Source organism: Mytilus trossulus, chromosome 8, assembly GCF_036588685.1.
Source record: "Mytilus trossulus isolate FHL-02 chromosome 8, PNRI_Mtr1.1.1.hap1, whole genome shotgun sequence".
Taxonomy (NCBI): domain Eukaryota; kingdom Metazoa; phylum Mollusca; class Bivalvia; order Mytilida; family Mytilidae; genus Mytilus; species Mytilus trossulus.
The window spans coordinates 16,331,235-16,353,713 of record NC_086380.1 but is presented as its reverse complement, the minus strand read 5'-3'; the positions used below and the strand labels follow the sequence as shown (position 1 = coordinate 16,353,713).

The 22,479-nt window shown below is 33.3% G+C and overlaps 1 protein-coding gene across 1 annotated transcript in view; it reads right to left on the bottom strand.

Annotated features, from left to right (window-relative positions):
- The window catches only part of LOC134680619 (phosphatidylinositol 4-kinase alpha-like), a 70,306-nt gene extending 60,933 nt beyond the window's left edge, over positions 1–9,373 (bottom strand). Inside the window, exons 1-5 of the mRNA XM_063539731.1 lie at positions 9,274–9,373; positions 5,493–5,609; positions 4,767–4,860; positions 4,047–4,132; positions 2,891–2,966 (exon numbers count right to left, since the gene is read on the bottom strand). Of these exons, the coding sequence (XP_063395801.1) occupies positions 2,891–2,966; positions 4,047–4,132; positions 4,767–4,860; positions 5,493–5,609; positions 9,274–9,366 (466 nt within the window). The 5' untranslated portion in view covers positions 9,367–9,373. The remainder of the gene's footprint in view (positions 1–2,890; positions 2,967–4,046; positions 4,133–4,766; positions 4,861–5,492; positions 5,610–9,273) is intronic.
- Between the last annotated feature and the right edge of the window lie 13,106 nt (positions 9,374–22,479).

Genomic DNA, 22,479 nt, shown 5'->3' with positions numbered 1-22,479 from the left:
CTTGATAAAATAGTAATTCATCAGAGGACAAATAAGGGGTTCTCATTGAGGGGTTTCAATCCCGGATCCCACTTACTGATTTGTCAGATTCCCGTATCCTGCTTACACTAGTACGTTAGCAATTCTTATTTTTTTGTCATTCCTTAGGTCCCATAAGACCTCATTTCCCGTTTTCACGCCACAATAATTTGAAAAATCAGCAATCCTGCGTCATGCTTAGACCCCAATGAGACCCGCAAATAATGACAGATAAGTATAAGATTTGGAACAGCTAACATGAACTGGAATAGTTAGTTTACAAGGTAATTTCAATGACGTTGGTTGATTTATCATGCAAATTCTCTTTTTTTTTATTTTTATAAAATACCTTGAAAAAAATACTAGAGATTGGAGAAGGATAAAAAAAAATATATAATAAAACAATAGATGACTTTTGATATCAGTTGATACAATGATTACCAGCCCTATTGATACGACATTAAACCTCAGCCATTGTTCTCTGTAAATATCATATCTCTGGGGTTGATAAATAGAGAATATCATATGGCTTTTTCAATATGGCATCCGTATCAACCCGAGGCACCAATATAATCCCAAGAGCTCTGCTCGAGGGATTATATTGGTTGAGGGTTGATATGGTGTGTGATATTGAAAAAGCCATATCATATACACTTTATAATATACATATACCTCAAGTAGATGTTTTTTATGTAACATGACGTCATACAGATAAGGAGGATTGAAATGACGTCATACAGATTAGGGATTTGATAAAGCCTTTGCAACAGTGACTGCAATCGATCATGTGACGTCATACAGAATAAAGGTGTGATAAAGCTTTTGCAACCGTGCTGATATTGATATCATCACGGGTGGCTGATACAGCAAGCTTGCCAATGACTGTATTACACATACCATTTATCTGTATTTACTACTAAGTATATAATAAATCATTTTATCATATGTTTAGTAGTAAATACAGTAGTTTTGCATATGTGATAAATAGCCTGCTGTTTAATCCATATCGCGCAACTTTGATGCGCACCCTTTATCGCATACCCTTTATCACACCCCTACCCTTTATCGAATACCCTTTATCGCACCCCTACCCTTTATCACACCCCTACTTTTTTTTTTTTTTTTTTTTTTTACATATTAAGCCAGTTTTAATTTTTTTGGGCACAAGAAAATTTTTCCTCAAATAGTTTTTTAATGACGTCATTGTTTGGTATGTGACGTCACGAACGTCGTTTTCATTTTGTATGTAACATCACGAACGTCAAGTTTTCATAGTTTTTGGCACACTAAATGCAACTATAAAAAATACCAAAAAAAACCAAAATATTTTGACAACAACAGCACGCAAATTGTAAGGTAACCAAGGTGCTTCAGATTAGTAATTGAGCAGTTCTTTAGGCAAAAGTAGAACTTAAGGTAACCCAGTGCTATGGATCAGAAAACAGTTCATATAATACTCTTCTGTTGAAACATATGATAAAGCGTATAATACATGGCAAAATCCGTATCACATGCCGTATCACCCTCGACCTATATCATCCCTCGGGCCTAAAGGCCCTTGGGCTAATATTGATGTCTCGGGATGATACGACATATGATACGGATTTTGCCATGTATTATTCTCTATGTATCAACCTCATCAAAAGTCAATAACTGTATAATATTTATTGTTGTCCACTTTAAAATGTTTGGGAACATGGTAGGTTAAAACTATTAGTGTAAGTTCAGAAATTGATGTAAGAATTTTATTATCATGAGTAATGTGACGGAGTGGGTATCACAATAATAAGTACTCACATTTTGAAATCTGATACATATCTGTTTGGAGATTTTCCTGATATCGCAATAATTAATTTCACATTTTTGTTGATTCTTCAAAAATCATAATAATTAATGCATTTCAATTTCTGAATTTGCAATATCTCATTCAAGGAGGTTAAATTTTTATAACTGATATACCAGATAGATGTAAAAACTATTTATGTAACAGTACATATAACTTAAAAGTTAAATTAAGCTTCCGAAAACCCCAAAGGCTTATTCTCTAAAATGCCAATATTATATAGAGGTTCTGCGACACGAGGTGGAGGACCCTGCACCTCTCTAGTGGCTTGTAATTGATCAATTAAAGACATTAACTAAACTTAGCAGTAAATTAAATATTTCTTCCGTCTATACAAAGGAGCAAATTGAAAAAGTTCAGCAAAGGTTCAACTAAATATAATTCCATCAAATTTGCAAGAATGGCATAAGAGTATAAAAAGAAGCTAGGCAATATCTGGTTCCAAATTCATGCATTAACAAAACCTTCTGTGTTTAATATAATATTTTCTAATCTATGTTTACTTTGGGAGAAACAACATTAAAGCATTTCAGATTTTTAAAAGTTAAATGTAGGCTAAAAAGCACAATAATCAGCTATCTTAAGAAAAACACAACATATGAAGCAGAAATTTCTTAATTTTTATTTATAGCTTTTGGGCTATTTTATCTAAGGTTTCATTAAAGTGATCATGCAGCTTTTGTTTGTTTTATATCTAAACACTACTTAAGGCAATCAAATTTAGTGGAAAAATGGCTAGTACAGAATGTTAATTATCATATTTTACATACTGTAAACCAACTTTATTTTGCGTTTATCCCCAGCTAGTCCAATTCGTGGCGATTTAGTTTTCGCGATTTTCTAATTTAATTGATGTAGTTTGATAAGGAAAGATCTAAGTTATACATACTCATGACGATTTAATTTCGCGTTATTTTTCTACTCGCGAAAGTCGCGAAAATAAATCGCTCGAGAAAATAAGTTGGTTTACAGTATACTTCAATTTTATATGGTATACACAAAATTTCAATGCAATTTTTACATAATTACCTTTTGGGATATCATATTTGCTACCTTCACAAAGTTTTGTTATAACTTCTAACACTTCAAGCTGACATGATATGATCTACAATACAAGTTGTAAATATATGACACAAAATAACTGTTTCTTTTCCATACTTCAACCAAGAATAAAATCTAGTGACGACTAAGAATAAGTAAGAATGAGATGTATTATTTGATTTATTTCACTTGACTGGGCAGAGTTTAACCGTTTCACTCATAATAAACCAGTCTATAGATAGGTGTTTTAGGATAAACTCATCAATGAAGTGTCCAGTCATTCTTTTGTTTATTTCTTTGATGACACTGATAGGTGATTACAATTCAATAATAATTATAACGGCAATCATCATTATCTAACACATCTTCAAATAGACTGTCCTTATGCAAATCAAATAGTAAGCTCCGCCCGATCAGTTAAAATATCATTGGTTATAACAATGATTGAGATGTGAGTGTGAAATATTGAAGACTGTACATTGACCGTTGAATGTGTCATTGGGTTGCTGTTTTATTCATGTATAGTTAGCTAACATCTTTCTTTTATTAGTATGATTTATTTTCTAATTTACACTGAATAATCACTTTAAAGACCAGCATGCTAATACACAAGTCACATGATGACTTTAGATATATTTGGCTCTAACTGACAATACTTAGTAAACAGTGAGAAAATGAGTACATACTGTCAACTTTTCAAAATAGTGATTTTAAGAACTAGTGTTCTACTACATATGTTATGCATGTCAAATGTGTGCTTAAATGATTATGTCTTTGATTTTCTGATTGAGGTATTTACAAATTTTATGGAGAATTTCAAATGTCATCTAAACATGTGTCATTAGAATAAAATCCTCCAAAAATTGTGAGGATTGTGAGTGGGTGAGTAGCTTAAGGTGGTGCCTAACACTACAGGGAGATAACTTTGTAAAATCAGCAGAATGTTTTAATGACGTTGTGTTCTTAAGGGAATATTAATCTTCTCAATGATCAAAATAAGTGTTTGTCAAACTGCTATATAACCAGTGTAATTTTTCTGAATAAATGGGTGGTTCAATTTTTTTGATTTTTTTAATATTTTTGTCAAAAAATCAATTTTAGTTCATGTGTTAGGTACCACCTTAAGATGTAAAATGTGTTTTACCTGTTCCCTGGAATCTGAATCTTCATAGGCCACATCACTCAGTATGGTGTTGAGACAGAAACTAAAACATTCGGAGGAGGGTAAAACTGAAACAATAATCAAATCTTTCCTATATTCTAAAATTGAATACTATGTAAAATTTGTTTCACTTATTTTTATACCAGAACTAGTGTTATAAAATAACAAATTCTGGAATCAATGTGGAATATATACAACTTGTGGCCCAACAACTCAAATAATGTATTCATACTGTTCAGAATCTAGTGAAACAATGAATTGTTCATATTCCACTTTTAAAAAATTTGCTTGCATTGTTCATTTATGTTATTATGAATTTTAAGTAAGCATTAAGAGTTTTTGCATGATTTTCATTGAGTGTTAGTTTAAACATATTTATTTATAGTGGATTGGGAAACAAGTTTTGCAACTTATATCAATCCCTTTCAATTTTGCAGGTGCGAGTGCTGCCTCTTTCTCTTAACACGGGTCAGCCATTTATTGTCCCTTTCCGACGGACTATCATCATTTCCTCGAGACCATACTCGCAGATGGTCATTCAGTGTTTAACTGAAAACATTGTTGTGCTTGGTTTCCAGTTTATAATTATAAAGAATTTCCTGGATTTCCATTTATAACTTCAATCAGACTATTTAAACAATAAATTAAATTGAAGTGTTGTTGTCAATTTGGAGTATTAGTTAAACAATAGTTTATACTTACTTCTCCCATGTACAGGTTTTTCTATGCCGACCCACTTTGCTTTAGTTAGACCTTGCAAAACATTCAGTAAATATGGCAAAATCTTGTCTTTATACTGAAATACAATTTCAATATCAAATAATTAGAGATAGAGCTATATATCAATTAAAAATTATTAACCAAACAAAACTGCTGCATAAAACAGAAGTCAAAAACATGAGTACATGTATGGAATGGTGGGCAAATAATCAGTGCAGCTCACCTATGAAACTGTTCAGCATACATTGCACCCTAATTGATTAGTGTAAGAAGCATAAATTCATACTGATTTACAATATAAGTATGTGCAATTTATTAGATAACAAAACTCAGATTATACATGTAATAATATTAGTACTTAAGGACATTTTTGATTGGACAGTTTGTTTACTCTGAAGCCACAAATGCAAATAATTAATCCATTCCCTAATTAGTTAAATTTTCTTTCAAAGCTTAACAGGTCTAGTAATTTTAAGTAGTATATAAACTATCTCATAATGATATTTTATCAAAAGGATGTATTAAAAAAATGTACACTTAAAACTATAGAAATTATTATGGCATAAATGCTGCTTCTTTTATAGATGTACATGTAAATAATTTTTTTTGGTAAATGTTAATTTACTTAAAGCATTTTTTCTCTTTTAAAAACACAAATATATCATGCATATTATGAAGTGCAAGTTAGTATAATTTACATTTGCATACCTGTAATCCAGACTCTATAAAGAATATACCTAGAGCTATCACTGCATCTTGTCCACGTTTGTCAAAACGAAATCCTTTTGTTGTCTCCCTTGGACAAAGATCTAAAAGCCTTGTTACCTGAAAAGACAATTTTCTTTCAACATTGTTCAAGGTGTCATGAATTAATCATATATAAAAAGATCAAGACTTTTAGGAAAATTTTGCAGAAACACAAAATGCACATGATTTTGATTTTGTAATCAGTAAGGGATGACATCAAAAGTTCAATGTAGGATAAAAAAAACTTAATTCACTGACACATAGTTTTTTCACTGACCCAAGCAACACCATCCCCCTTCTTAACTTAAATAATTTGGGGAAAATTGATTTACCAATAGGGATAAATATAAAAATCAATTTCAGATATACAAAACTTGCAGAATTTTAAACCCCATCCCCAAACTATTTGATTTAAGTTTTTTATCCTACATCGATCTTTTGATGTCGTCCCTAAATTAAAAGCAAAATAAATATTACTAGTATGTTATATATATACATATATATATGTAAAACGTCTGAATAATAGGGCGCTGGATCGTTACAAGTAACGATACATGTACACAATAAAATAAATTATATAAACGCCTAAGAAGTGTACATAACAACACCAATAACACAAAAAGGAACTATAAATGTAATTATTTATAAATATTTCGGATAACAGATATCCTTCGTCAGTCAGATTCTGATAATGAATCATCTTTAAGTCTTCTTGGATTAAACTTTTACTAAATCTTGAAATTTATACAATAAAAAAGGCAAACCGAACATCAGTTAGGATGCTTGCACCATTCTAAAAATTTGTTGAATATGACATAGGTTATATGACTACTTACATCAGAGAGTTCAAATATATGCTTTAAATAAAAATAATAATGTGCCAACATGTTTGAACCTGCCACATTATGTAAGTATGCGCCTGTCCTTAGGAGCCTGTAATTCAGTGGTTGTCTTTTGTTTATGTGTTACATATTTGTTTTTCATTCATTTTTGCACAATGTACATAAATAAAGTTGTTAGTTTTCTAGTCCAAGATTACTCGCACGTCCGACCGATGTTTTGCCAGACAAGCTGGGGCCGTTGGACGTCAGAGCTCGTTCCATATCAAAAAGTCCCACGCCCCAGCTTGTCTGGCAAAACAGCCGTTGGATGTCAGAGTAATCTCGGACTATTAGTTTTCTCGTTTAAGGTCAAGGAACAGTAAATGGACTATGTCGCAGATTTTGCTAAAAATTTGCATACAACCTTGGATCGTTGAACTACAACTGAAAATCGAAAAAATAATACATTTATCTCTTTTATTATCTGAAAAATTGCAGATTGATTTCTTTTAATATGGGTGATGATTTCTTTTAATATGGGTGAATATTTGTATAGAAAGCACATAAAATCGGCGAAAAACCTTCTAAAATTTGTCTTAAAATCGCCAAATCTCTAATTCTACTCCATAGATTTTTCTTTAAAAACTATATATTGTTGACACATAAATTTCTGTTTTAATGATATTAAATAATCATAGGGTCACCGAATTCGTTTTTTGTCTAATAATCAATTTGATACCGTTTGTAGTGAAAAACGTAAAAAATTAACGTTTTACGGCCTGCAACGCGATAACGTTACGATTATTTCGACGTTTTGTTGGATTTTTTCACAAAGAACGCAACTTTGAATGATGTATACCGTAAAAACGAAGTCGGTGACCCTATCTTTATTTTGCATCATTATAACGGGAATTTATCTATCAACAACATATAGTTTTTTGAGAAAAATCTATGGAGTAGAATTAGAGATTTGGCGATTTTAAGACAAATTTTAGAAGGGTTTTGGCTGATTTTATGTGCTTTCTATACAAATGTTCACCCATTTTGTAAGAATTCAAACAGTAATATTTCAAATAATAATTGAGATAAATACATTATTTTTTCGATTTTCAGTTGAAGTTCATCGAGCCAGAGTTGTATGCCAAATTTTACTGAAATCTGTGACATAGCCCATTTACTGTCACTTGACCTTAAATTGTTTTACATTGTCATTTCGGGGCCTCTTATAGCTGAGTTTGCAGTATTGATCTTAATCATTTTCTAACTGTACATGTTATTCTATACTCAGAGAATGTTTTCATGCATGTAAACACAGCCAATGTTGTTCATTTGTTATGATGAACATTGGCTAAAAGTCAAACAGGATGTTCAGACACAAAAATTTGGATACATGTCAACTCGTACTTTCGGCAACTCGTACTCAGCCAACTCGTACTTCTACTAAGTCGTACCCAATATTTTTTTAGCAATATAATATAAGTTTTCTACGTTTATATCCGTAGATGTGGATATTTTAACTCCCTGAAGTATACCAGTGCAATTTATTCCACTATTTTCAAAGGCCTTATTTGAACAATTTTTTATCAGGTTTTTGATTGTACCAAGTGTACTAGTAAGTAGAATACATAGTTTAGTAGGAAACAATGGCTTATAACAAAATAAATCTTTGTTTGTAATGAGTTATGTGCAGCTTCGGACCCAAGTACATGGTTGGAACTTTCATTGTACAATGCATTTGGTTGTGCTTTGAAAAGAATCACAGAGCTGAGTCCATGTACCATGTTATATAAAAGGTGAACTGGTTGTTAGGACCTACTCCTAAAGAGATCCTTGTCAGATATTCCTGGTCATATGTTTTCCATTTTGTCATATTAAGAATTGTTTTAATTTAATATGTTCGTACGGGAAACAAGGAACATTGTTCTCATACAAAAAATAAGATAATTCTAAATACACATTCATAAAAAAAATGGAATTTATTACAAAGGATAATCATAAGATATACTTGAATTGTCCTGGACCTCACTTCTGTGATGGGTATATGTTAATTAGTAGTGGTAGACCCCAATGTCTAATGATCTTCAATTTATACCGAATATTGACTGTCAAAAAAAAAATGCTAACATTCCAATTTTCAATAACAGTTAACAGCAAATACATTATCACAATAACAGATAACAAAAAAACTAAAAGCCCAATAACAGCTAACAAAGAATAAGACAATAACAGCTAACAGCAAATATATTTTCAAAATAACAGATAACAAAGAATTAAATTGCCCCATAACAGCATAACAGTTAAACCCCTTGCCCCCCTCTGTCAAGGTGTGCTCGATCCTTAAAATATTTGAAGAGATTTTTTACTTTTGATTGTTAAAGTATAACTCAATGGCCTTTGATGTTCATAGTGCCGCAATTATACCGATTTCTTGTTTTCATTTACTTCTCTCTGTTTATTCTACTTTTAACAAATCCATTCTATTTTTGTATGTATGTTATCCACTAATGACCACTGATTAGCATATTGTGTACTCATAATTATTTTAATGTCTTTATCAAATAAATTGCCGTCCAAACAATTTCAAACAATCAATTCTAAGGAATACTAATGATTATAACGATTAGCATTTTATAAGCTTATTTAAAACAATTATGATTGAATTTTATTAACAATGAAGGTTGTTTTTTTATTTGTATTTTGCTAAATAATGATATACGAAAGAAAGTTACAATAACTATGCATATAAACTTGATAAATAATATCAAATAAAACAAGGTTACGAGTTGGTAAAAATAGGGTACGAGTTGGTTGAGTACGACTTGCCGAAAGTACGAGTTGTGTACCCAAAAATTTCAGTCAGTTACTATGTTTCCACAAAAATATTGTAGGAAGGACAACTTGCTTTACATAAATGTGCAGACCTTTTCAATTGGAGCTGGATTTGAAGCTGCAGTAGCTCGGGCAAACTGTCGCAGAGCTTTCGAAAAGAAATTTTCGGCATCTGTCATTTTCATTTTGGGGTAGTGACAAACATAAAAACAAACCATTTCAGGTGCACGTTCCGGAAATTATAAAAAATAAATTGATTGCTTCGCCGAGCTCAGCTGGATACGACCGCAGAGGTCTAACCCTAAACAGATGGGATAAACAATAAACACAACATCGCGCTTGATACAGGTAGGAATTTGGATTGTAACTATATGTTTGACACATGATATGTTTCTGACACAGAATAAGGGTACAAGTTAAATCAGCACCTGGTCATATCGACACCTATTAAAAGAAAAAGTCAAATCGGCACCTGGTTAAATCGGATATTCAAAGAAGGTAAGAAAACTTAGTATGGTGTTATTATGAATTGAATTTATATTCCTTATTTTGCTATTGTACAATAATACACTGGTCATAATCTTAATTGAAATTTCCGATGATTGAGTGTACAACTCAGTATAGTATTATACCATTTAAATACATCATAAAAGTCTTTAAAAAGAAAATGACACACATAATCATGGTTTAAATTAACATTCCTTGTGGTATAACTTTCGAGAGATACGTACATACACCGTTCCCGTGACATGTTATTTTCTGGAAACTAGAAAACATGCTTACTCGTCGTTGACCTCTAATTCCTTATCTGTTAGGACTATAACCCCTAAATCAATCGCAAACTTCATTTTGTGGTTATAATCTTAGTGTTTAAATTTCAAATATTTCTATTACTTTTACTAAGGAGGTTACTTCTTGCTTTTACAGTTTGTTTTTTTAGCCTCTGACAGTGGCGGATCCAGGATAAGTTTCCGGTGGTTGGAACCCTTTTTTGGCTAATCAATGCAGGAGAGAGTACGAATGTAAAATGGAGACGTACGAATTTTCGCTCTTCAGATAAGTCAAATTATTTGCTATTTATGATGTGTAACTATGGATAATTCGTAGATGCTTCAACTTATGCTTAGTTGTGGGACCTTCCGCCCAGATAATTTATTTGATTTAGTAATAGAAAATGACATTTTCAGATTTAATTTCAAAATTTGTGTGATATATTCTTTCATTCATAACATACGTAAAATCCAGAGACCATATTATCATCTACCTGTAACCCGGGGGTATTGGACAATAAACTGAACTGTAGTCAAGTGTCGCAAAGCAATTTGAGGCTCTATACGAGTGGATAAAAATGGAAGAAGAAAATGTCAATACCTCCCAAATGTTAAATACCAGCAGAGATGTTCTATCACTACAATAAAATTATTGAATTAGTCCAACAATACGATAGCTGCAAAATAACAATACTTGAAACACCAGTATACTCAATCTACCGCTGGAACTGCCATCGTAAACACAAAACACCTGAAGAATTTAAAGAACAGGACAATATACTAACAGATCAAGTCATCAGATTAAACTTCAAAATCAAAGAACTAAATACCAACATAAACAGTCACTCTCCAAAATTTTCAAACGATTTACAGACAAAATCTAAATTTAAAAAAGGAGACCACAGAACATCAACAACCAGGACACAATACAACTATAACCTATACGCTGACGGAATCCACCCAGACAACCTTTTAGCGAAAACCTGGTTAAAGAAGATCGCTGAGCAAGCACAAATTAACTGTTGGTAATTGCTGTTGTTGTTTCAGTCAGCACGGGCTCTTCCGAGCTAAACTGAAGACCTCAACAGTAACCCAACATTTACAAGAGCTTGATACTCATAGAAAAATCTACAAGATGAAAATATTTACTTTGATAATAGCAGTGACTCTGATATATAACATTGGGCAATCCATCTTCAATGAAAAATCATGGGACCATCGTCACTTACTTACAAATCTATTAAACAACAAATGGTCATCAGCAGGCCGTAAACCAATGACATTACCTGTTAAGCCAAATAAGAACTATTCAATGGCAATACTAATTCTCCTCCTTGCAGGGGACATAGAGCAAAACCCGGGACCAAGAACAAAACAACAAAGTATCTACCCATGTGGACTTTGTGAACACCCAGTCACATGGAACTGCGAAGGAGTATGCTGTGATGACTGTAACATCTGGCATCACAAAACATGTATAGAACTATGTTCTGCAGACTACGACCTACTGCAAAGATCTAATGTACAATGGCTATGCTGTAAATGTGAAAGAATCAACGTTTCTACTTTCACTTTCCACAGTTACGAATTGAACACTTCAAACTATTATGATCCTTTAACCCACAACAGCACATTCGAATCAATTACGTCAAATGCATTCAGTCCACTTAAAACCAGCAGTCCAAAAGGAAATAATTCAATTAATAACAACACATCAAAGAGAAATAAGAGCAAAAACAGAACCAACAGCAGCAACGTATTCAACATACCAAAGAAACAAAACTTAAGAATCCTTACACTGAACTGTAGAAGCATCAAGGACAAGACATCTGAATTTTCAGCTGCAGTCAACTACATCAAACCTGACATCATATGCGGCACAGAATCTTGGCTGAAAGGTGAACATCCTGGAAAAAACCCAACTAAAGATGCAATTAAATCTAGCGAAGTTTTTCCAGAAAACTACACAGCCTACAGAAATGATCGAGGTACACTGGGAGGAGGTGTTTTCATCCTTGTACAAAACGACATTATTGCAATTGAAAAACCAGAGTTTGTAACAAAATGTGAGATAGAATGGGTAAAGATACAAATGAAAGACAAAAAAGATCTCACAATAGGCTCATTCTATATGCCACACAGAAACATGGAACACATAAAGGAATTGGACAAATCGTTAGACCACATTTCAAACAAAAATCAAACCATCATGCTAACTGGAGATTTCAACTGCCCAGACATAAACTGGAACACCATGTCAGTAAACCAAAATGCACAAGACAAGGAAATCCAAATAGCTCTAATGGAAGTTATCATATCACACTCACTAACTCAGATACACGAAACACCAACAAGAGGCAATAACTTACTGGACATAGTGCTGACTTCAAACCCGTCACTCATCAAAACATCCTCTAATGCTCCAGGAATATCTGACCACGATATGATTGTAACAGACTGCGACACAAAACCACATTATCAGAGTAAGAAGCCACGCAAATGCTACATATACTCCAAAGCAAAATGGGAAGATCTACACAAAGACCTGACTATCCTTTCTACCAACATCATTGAAATGTATAATTCAGGTGCCACAGTACAGGAATTATGGGACAAGTTCAAGACAGACCTTTATTCTAACCTTGACAACCATATACCATCAAAACTCATCCGATCTAAAACCAGTCTACCCTGGATCAATCATAAAATTAGGAAAATGTTTAAAAAGAAAACAAGGCTATACCAACAGGCAAAGAAAACCAACAACTGGACCAACTACAGGCACTTCCAAAAAGAATGCAAGCGGCAAATCAGAAAAGCTGAGTATAACTACATCAATACCACAATCCTAGAAGGGCTAGAAAACAACAACTCAAAACCATTTTGGAAATATGTAAAATCAAGAAAACAGGACAACATAGGAATAGCACCCCTTAAAAGCAACGGCCACCTAATCAATGACAGCAAAGGTAAAGCAGAATTACTGATCAAACAATTCAGCTCAGTATTTACAAGAAATAAGGACAAAACTCTGCCAACAACATCAAAGCACATAAAAAGCACAATACCTCCTTTATACATAAATACAGATGGAGTCGAAAAGCTGCTGAAAAAACTGAATACATCCAAGGCATCAGGACCAGACGGCATACCAAACCGTATATTGAAAGAATGCTCAAAACAACTAGCACCTGGACTTACAATGATATTCCAAAAATCCATCAACACTGGTACATTACCAAGAGACTGGCTAAATGCAAACATATCAAGTGTCTTCAAAAAGGGGGACAAACATGCACCAGAAAACTACAGACCAGTATCCTTAACATCTGTACCATGCAAGCTACTGGAACATATAATCTGTAGACATATACTTAAACATCTAGAGAAGCACAGAGTACTTACATCACTAAACCATGGCTTCAGGTCAGGCTATTCCTGTGAAACCCAACTGCTAGTCACACTACACGACTTCATGAAAGCCTTCGACACAGGAAAACAAATTGATGTAGCTATACTGGACTTCTCCAAAGCGTTTGACACTGTGCCACACAACAAACTACTGCACAAAATGAACGAATACGGTATAAGAGGACCACTAAACAAATGGTTGGAGATGTTCCTAACCCAAAGGAAAATGAAAGCTGTTGTAGATGGGGAGGAATCAGAAGAAGCTTCAGTTGACTCCGGTGTACCACAAGGTACAGTACTAGGACCCCTTCTCTTCCTCTGCCACATAAACGACCTTCCAGATTCAGTACAATCATCTGTCAGACTTTTCGCAGATGACTGCCTCCTGTACAGGAACATAAATAGTCAACATGACCACACACTCCTACAACGAGACCTCCAAAACCTAGAAGTATGGGCCACTAACTGGGGCATGCGCTTTAATGCAAAGAAGTGCTATATACTCAGCATTAAGAACAAAAGCCAGAAGATGTACAGCCTAGACGGACATGTACTACAACAAGTCCAACACAACCCATATCTAGGCTTACAAATATCAGAAGACCTAAAATGGACCACGCACATCTCAAATGTTGCCAAGAAAGCCAATTCGACACTCGGCTTTCTAAGAAGAAACCTACGCTTCTGCCCAAAAGATTGCAAAAAGACCGCATATATATCATTAGTACGATCAACTATGGAATATGGTGCCATAATATGGGACCCATATACACAACATGATATAAATCAATTGGAAAGAATACAACGCAGAGCGGCTAGATTCATCACAGGCGACTATAGGTCTAGAGAAGAGGGGTCGGTCACCAAAATGCTAGCCGAGTTAGAACTAGACAACCTACAAGCAAGAAGAACAAGTCAACGGCTAGTATTTCTGTACAAAGTGGTTGAGGGGTTGGTCCCAGCTATTAATCCCGACGATTTTCTTGTTAAAAGTAAACCTAAGAGGAAAATCAAACCCAAAACATTTGACAATTTTGTATGTGCCAATATAGTGACAAATTCAGTGAAGAACAATTCTAAGGCACTAGATACTATTCCAAGCAACACCGATCCATATAAGAACTCTTTCTTCGTCAAGAGTGTACTACATTGGAACCAACTAGAGGATCGTATTGTATGCGCAGATACAGTTGAGAGCTTCAAGGCTGCTCTCCAACACTGCCAATAGGTGTCTCTCTCTCCCGTTGAGTAAAAGCCAGAATTGGTATCTTCAACGTATACATACAGATACAGATACGGGCAACCCGAACAAACTGTAACTTTAGAAAATGTCTATCAATTAATGCTAGGTATGAATGAGAGACTTACAACTATTGAAAAAGGAATGTCACAAGTGAATCAAATGAACAGAACTTTGACAAATCTATTAACCAAATTCACAGAAATGAACTCAAAAGTTGCAGAAGCTGAATGTCAAATTAAAAATTTAAAAAGTAAATGTGATAGCAACGACGGAAAAATGTCCCAATTAAAACATGATCACACTGAACTAAACAAAGAAGTTAAAAGTATGAAGAAAATTCAAACTGATGCTAATAATAACCTACAGGGAATTAGCGACTTCATGGACGATTTCAAGGTAAATCACGAAAACAACGTTAAAGATGTAAAATCGGTTAAATCATCAATTAGTAAAGTAGCAAATGACCTTGCAGACAACACTTTAGAGCTGAGAAATGAAATAAAAACAGTTGTCAATAACGCAAAACAAGAAAACGAAATTCTACAGAGCACCGTTATTGACCTTCAATGCAGATCAATGAAGAATAACTTGGTTTTTACTGGTTTGACGGAAACCGAAGGAGAAAACACTGAAGAAGTTATCAGAGATTTCATACAGCAATTCTTACATGTAACACACAGGATAGAATTCGGCAATGTCCACAGATTTGGATATGGTGCCAAACCAGGTAGACGCGGACGCCCTAGACCGATTGTGGCCAGATTTTTATATTACAAAGATCTGGCACGATCGCTTTCAAATACGTACAGGCTTAAAGGAAAACCTTTTGGTGTTAATCAACAGTTTCCTGACATAATTGAACAAGCACGCAAAAGCCTATACCCAGTTATGAAACAAAAACGCGAAGAAGGACACACTGTCAAGTTAGTTAGAGACATTTTGTATGTAGATGGTGAAATGTACAACGACCAAATTTCGGACATTGAACCTACCGACAGTCTCACATCTCAAATGCGCACACCGGACCACCATCAAAACCGGAAACGACGCCGACGCATATCTTCGACTCCCAACCCAGACAGTTAGGATCCCAATGGAGATTCTAAAAATGTTAACAGTTCATTAGTCTTAAATATATTGTCGCTCAATTGTTGTGGGATTATGAACAGAATGCAATATCCCGAATTTATAGAACTCATTAAATGTTATGACTTTATCTGCTTAACAGAAACAAAAACTGATGATTTTGACAATGTTGATATACCAGGTTATACTTTTAAATTGAAAAATAGAAAAACTTAATCAAAAGTCAAATCAGGTGGTATTGCATTTGGATATAAAAATGAATTAGAAAGTTATGTGCAAACAATAGAAACAGATAGTAATTTAGTATTTTGGGTTAAAATTTCAGCCAATTATTTAAAAACAGAACAAGATGTTATGATTGGTACAGTGTACATACCACCCGAAAATTCTACTTATAAGGTACCAGATTCAATAAATATACTTGAACAAGAATTTCTAAAATTTTCAGCTAACCATGAGTCTATTTTGCTTACTGGTGATTTTAACAGCAGAACTGCTGCCAATTTAGACTTCTATGAAATAACAAATACCAATCATGACACTTCAGATAATTTTAATATTGATTTTTCAAACAATTTACACAAGTTTCATATGTCACGTATTAGAAATAGTTGCGACAAGACAAAAAACCATTTTGGAAATCTACTTTTAGAAATGTGCAGAAATAACAATCTGTTTATTTTAAACGGAAGGGCTGATGGCGATAAAGAAGGCTTATTTACTTGTCGCCAGTCTAGTGTGGTTGACTATTTTATTTGTACATATAATATGTTATCATGTGTTGTTAATATGTCTGTACTTGATTTTTCTGCTCTTTTTTCCGATGTTCATTCGCCTCTGAACTGTAAACTAGTCTTCAACTCGATTGATAACATCGTCGAATGCGATGACATTTTAATAAACGATTTGGCATGTCATGAAAGAAAAGGCTTCAAAAAATGGGATTGTGAAAAAGAAGCCGAATTTTTGAGAAATATCGATAGAAATAAAATCGATCAATTAAATAATGATTTAACTATGTTGAATACCAGTATACTGGCTCAAGAAAATATTAATAAAATAGTTGAATCTGTAAATGGTTTAATGCTGGATTCAGCCGAAAAGGTGTTTGGATCTTTCACTTATAAACGACATGAAAACAAATGTCGAAAAAAAGTTATTAAACCTTGGTTTGACCAAATATGTTGGGAAAAAAGGCGGTGCTTTCGAATTTCAAAAAGAAGATATAAATACAATAAAACATGTTTAAAAAGAGAAGAGATGAAGCATACAGAACGTGAATATAAGAGGCAAATGAACATTTCTATTAATAAGCATAAAAAAGCCATGAGAAAAAAGATGAATAATTTAAAAAATAGTAATTCTAAAGAATTTTGGAAGATATTAAACTCGTATAAAGAAAAAAAAGGAATAATATTCCTGTTGATGTACTTTTTGAATTTTTCAAAAATTTAAATTCGTCAGATCCTGACGCTGGTGAAGAAACTATTATAGATGAAAATAACGAACTTAATTTGTTATTAAACAGTTCTATTACGGAAAATGAAATTTTTAAATGCATCAAAAATCTCAAGAATGGCAAAGCTTGTGGCGATGACTTCGTCACTAATGAATATATTAAGAGCACCACTCAGATTTTTATGCCAATCTATGTAAAACTGTTTAATATTGTATTTGATACTGGAAAAGTGCCTGAACTTTGGCTTGTTGGTAATGTTATACCTTTTTATAAAAACAAAGGTGACCAGTCAGATCCCCAAAACTACAGACCAATAACTATATTAAGCTGTATGGGTAAACTTTTTACGTCAATTTTGAATTTAAGACTGAGTAACTTTTTGGAAGAATATTTGTTGTTAAATGAAAACCAGTTTGGTTTCAGAAAGGGATATTCCACTATAGACAGTATATTTACTCTGCATATTTTATTTGAATTACTGAGACAAAAAAAGAAAAAACTTTTTTGTGCTTTTATTGATTTTGCTAAAGCTTTCGATACAGTTTGGAGATCTGGTCTTTGGTCAAAACTCATTTTACATACAGTGAATGGGAAGATGTATAACACTATATTTAATATGTATAAAAATGTGAAATCACGAATTTTTAGTGATGGGGAATATTCAGACTACTTTCCATGTAATGTAGGTGTAAGACAGGGAGAAAATTTATCTCCCATACTTTTTTCTATTTATTTAAATGATTTAGAAAGCTTTTTTCAGAACAAAAATATAAATGGTTTGAAATCTTTATCAGATCAAATAGAGAACGAGCTTTGTATGTATTTAAAACTGTTTGTTGTATTGTACGCAGACGACACTGTACTTTTGTCAGAAACACAAGCAGATCTACAAAAACAATTAGACGCTTTAAAGGAATATTGTGAAACATGGAAATTAAAAGTCAATGTTCCGAAAAGCAAAATAGTAATTTTTTCTAAAGGTAGACCACTACAAAATGTTAGTTTTAAATATGCTGATATTGAGTTAGATATTGTTGAAGAATTTACATATCTTGGTGTATTATTTTCTAGAACAGGAAGTTTCATAAAAGCAAAAAAGGCACAGGCTGATAAAGCAACAAGGGCTATGTACGATATTCTAAAAAAGGGGAGATTACATAATTTGAATATTAAATGTCAACTAGAATTATTTGACAAAGTAGTTAAGCCTATATTATTATACGGGTGTGAAGTCTGGGGAATGGGTAACACCTCTGTTATAGAACGTGTTCATCTAAAATTTTGTAAATTACTGCTTAATCTTAAAAAATCCACGCCTGATTATATGATATATGGGGAACTTGGCCGATTCCCACTTGATATTTTTATTAAATTACGTACTATAAATTATTGGGAAAAGCTTGTAACTGGGGAAAATAAGAAACTTCCTGTAATTCTATACAATCTTGCTACTGGTAGTTATAATGGAAATATAGCTTGGTGTAAGAATGTAAAATCTGTGCTTGATAACTGTGGACTATCAAATATATGGAACTCTAAATATTTTATAAGTAAAAACTGGTTGTATGATACTGTTAAATTAAGATTAACTGACCAGTTCAGACAGACATGGTATGCTACTGTACAGAATTCTCCAAAAGCTTTAAATTATAAATTATTCAAAAATAATATAAATTTCGAAACCTACTTTGATATTTTAGATTACAAAAATATTGCTTCTTTTTGTAGATTTAGAACGCTGAACACAAAAATTCCTATCGAAATTGGTAGATGGCAAAACATTCAAAGAGAAAATCGTATTTGTACTTTGTGCAATTCCGGTGACATTGGCGACGAGTTCCATTATATTTTAAAATGCTCGACAATAAACGATAGTAGACAACAGCTACTAAAGCATCATTTTATAAACAGACCAAATATTTTAAAATTTCAAAGTCTAATGAATAGTAGCAACCCGTCTGAACTAAACAATCTGTGCAAGTTTATAAGAATTATTATTAAATGCCTAGAATCTCCTGGGTAATCACTGTATGTCTCTATTTTACATTTGTATTTAAAATTTATACTATGTTAATTTATTTGTATATGTCTCTGTACCATTGTACTTTGGTTTATGAGAATAAAGATATATATATATGCATTTAAATTGGGACTTATAATTCACGGGAACCCCACTTTACCCTTGGTTGGGTCAGTTTAATCAGTTCGAGGATTTGATTTACACGAAAACTGTAGAGATAAAACTGCAGTGTATCAAAACTGGTAAGTTAGAAACTATGAGAAGATAACGGACCATCTCCTTTTGAACTGCTTCGGAAAAATTGATAACCCGTTTTGGAGTGAAGATTCTAACTTTCAATGAGTAAAAATAAGCTGCCAGATGAGCTTGGTAAGCAATCAACTTTAAATCAATTTAAGAACTTGATAAATTCTTGGTCTGGTAGCTCATGCCAATGCTTGCAAAACCAGTTAACTTAGTATGTTCATTATTTTTTGGTTTGTTGCTTTATTTTCAGCATTGCAGATTTATTGTGTTATCCTTACAATAGTGCGTCTGCTGCTTTGTGCTATAGATTTAGAAACTGTATGCGCTATTCATGTGTTTTTTATGTGCAAACCATTTTATTTGCGATTTTGTGTTTTTATCCCATAATTGCATGTATCAGTATGTGTTTAACTTTTCAGATGCTTAAATAACTGTTATGCTGCATGTTTATACTGATATGAACTCTTGCTTTATATTTTAATTTTGTATGCATGACTCAATATGCATGATTTGTTTTACTTGTTGTTATGACGGTTTTAAAAGCTCTTCAGAGCTTATGTTCCAGAGCTGATGTTTGTAATTGCATTGCTTAATTTATACCAACTCTAAATAAAGCTTTATGTCGTATGTCTTATGTCTAATCAACGAGCAGGGGCGGATCCAGCCATTTTAAAAGGGGGTCCCAACCCAGAGTAAAGAGGGGGGTTCAGGTATATGCTCCCATTCAAATGCATTGATCGGCCAAGAAAGGGGGTCCAACCCCCGGAATCTCCCCCTTTTGAACCGCCAATGAACGAGACTTTAATGAAATGTGCCGAAATTGCACACCTGCATTTAATATATACTGCTCACCCGAAAATAATTCAAAATGCTTTATTCTAGGACATTTTAATTTTTATTGATCTAAGATAACTTATTATTCTTGAAATGATGCAATTTTTACCAATTCTATGAAGAAGTCCTGAAACATCTATAACATTTCCGATAAATTATGGAAATTTGAATACCATAGTTTTGATTTCTTTTTCTTAAAATATATCTTTGATAACTGTTTACACCACTGGGTCGATGCCACTAAAGGTAGTCGTTTCGTTCCCGAGGGTATCACCAGCTCAGTATTTAGCATTTTCATAAATTTCCTATTTCAAAACTTTGAGTTTTTCAAAAAAAAAAAAAGGATTTTCTTATCCCAGGAAAAGATTACTTTAGCCGTATTTGGCACAACTTTAGGGAATTTCTGGTCCTCAATGCTTTTCAACTCTATATACTTGTTTGGGTTATAACTATTTTGACCTGAGCGTCACTGACTAGTCTAATGTAGACGAAACGACCGTCTGGCGTATTAAATTATAATCCTGGTAACTTTGATATTATTAACTGTTGAAACCATATTGAAACAAAAAATAAACAACAAAAGTACTAGTTTAAGTCACTAATAATAAACAAAATGATTGATGTTTTCGTAACGTCTAGTGGCAAATATGTCATATGCTCAGCGCGACAACAAATGAACAATAAAGGCAATATGTACTGGTAGATCCTGTAACAGAGATCGACTGGGATGAAGGCATTGTATAGGGGAAAATATTTGGTCTGGCAACAGGCCTACTATAGAACCTTTTAAGAGTTGTTTCAAGGACTTGGCAATCTACCTTCATAGGGCATTATATTTAGGTCTCTATTTTAATCGAAACCAAACGGACGGACAAGTCTGGCAAGGTTTGAAATGATAGTCGGTAAAAGACCACATATATGACAATTATAAGAACATAGTGAAGCTGATCCACCAATCAAGATTGCCGCAAGCTGGAGACTTGGTTTAAGATATTACCCTAATTTTCAAAACATGCAAATGTCTTCTTTTAAGATAACAACTGAAAGGAATGAAACCAAACATGGAAAGAATGTTCCTCATGAGGTGCAAACCAAGTGGTGTTACTTTGAAGCCGAACCATGATCCAAGGGGGCTTAGTTTAAAAGAGGACCCTATGGGAAACACATACAAATGTCTTCTATAAGGGAACAACTAAATGGAATGGAATTAAACATGGCATGATCCTAAATAGGTGTTGACTAAGTGTTGTAACTTTGTAAACAATCAATCATCCAAGACGGCCACCAGAGGAGAACTTTGTTTTACATAAATAAGGCCGTTAGTTTTCTCGTTTGAATTGTTTTACATCGTCTTATCGGGGCCTTTATAGCGGACTATGCGGTATGGGCTTTGCTCATCGTCAAGGCCGTACGGTGGCCTATAGTTGTTAGTGTCTGTGTCATTTTAAGAAGTATTGACCAAATGTTGTTAGTTTGAAGACATGCAATCCATTATCCAAGATTGAAACCCGAGAGGAACTTCGTTTGACATAGGGCCCTATGGTATATAGATATAAATCAAATGTCATCTTTAAGGTTCATGTAGACCCTTTGCCTAAAAAGGCTGTATTTTCACCTCAAAGTTGACTCGAGTTCAGAAAAAAACCTGTGCAGCTGGAAAAAAAATTAAGGCATTACCCATAGCATGCCCTAGAAAAATAAAATTCAAATGCTGTATTCAAGAGTAAATTTTGAGGTGAAAATGCAACCATTCTAGCAAAAGGATCCACATAATCCTTAAGAGAACCACGGAATGGAATGAAATAAAACATGACATGAATGATCTTATTAGTCCATCAGCTAGTTCTCAAAAGCGCGCTAGTTAAGGAGTTTGTGTTACACCCCAGGGTACCGCGATTTTTTTTGATAGAATTTAACTTTATTATCTTATTGATAAAATACAAGGTGTTAGACTAAAAAAAAAGTGTCCAAAAGAGGATTAAAAACGTCCCTTCCAATGGTCCCCTCATTTAGCAATCACGTCTAAGTAATTTTTAATTAACTTTTTTAATATAAAGCGATTAAAAAAAAATAAAGTATAGGTTTTAACTACTCAAACAGATACAAAACTATCATATTAAATGTAACTCGGAAAAATTTTTGTTTAAAAAAGAATGTTTTTTAACATTACAAACAATCCGATTTTTTGGGTTTAAATTAAGGCAAATTTTCTCCTTTCATAAAGAAATT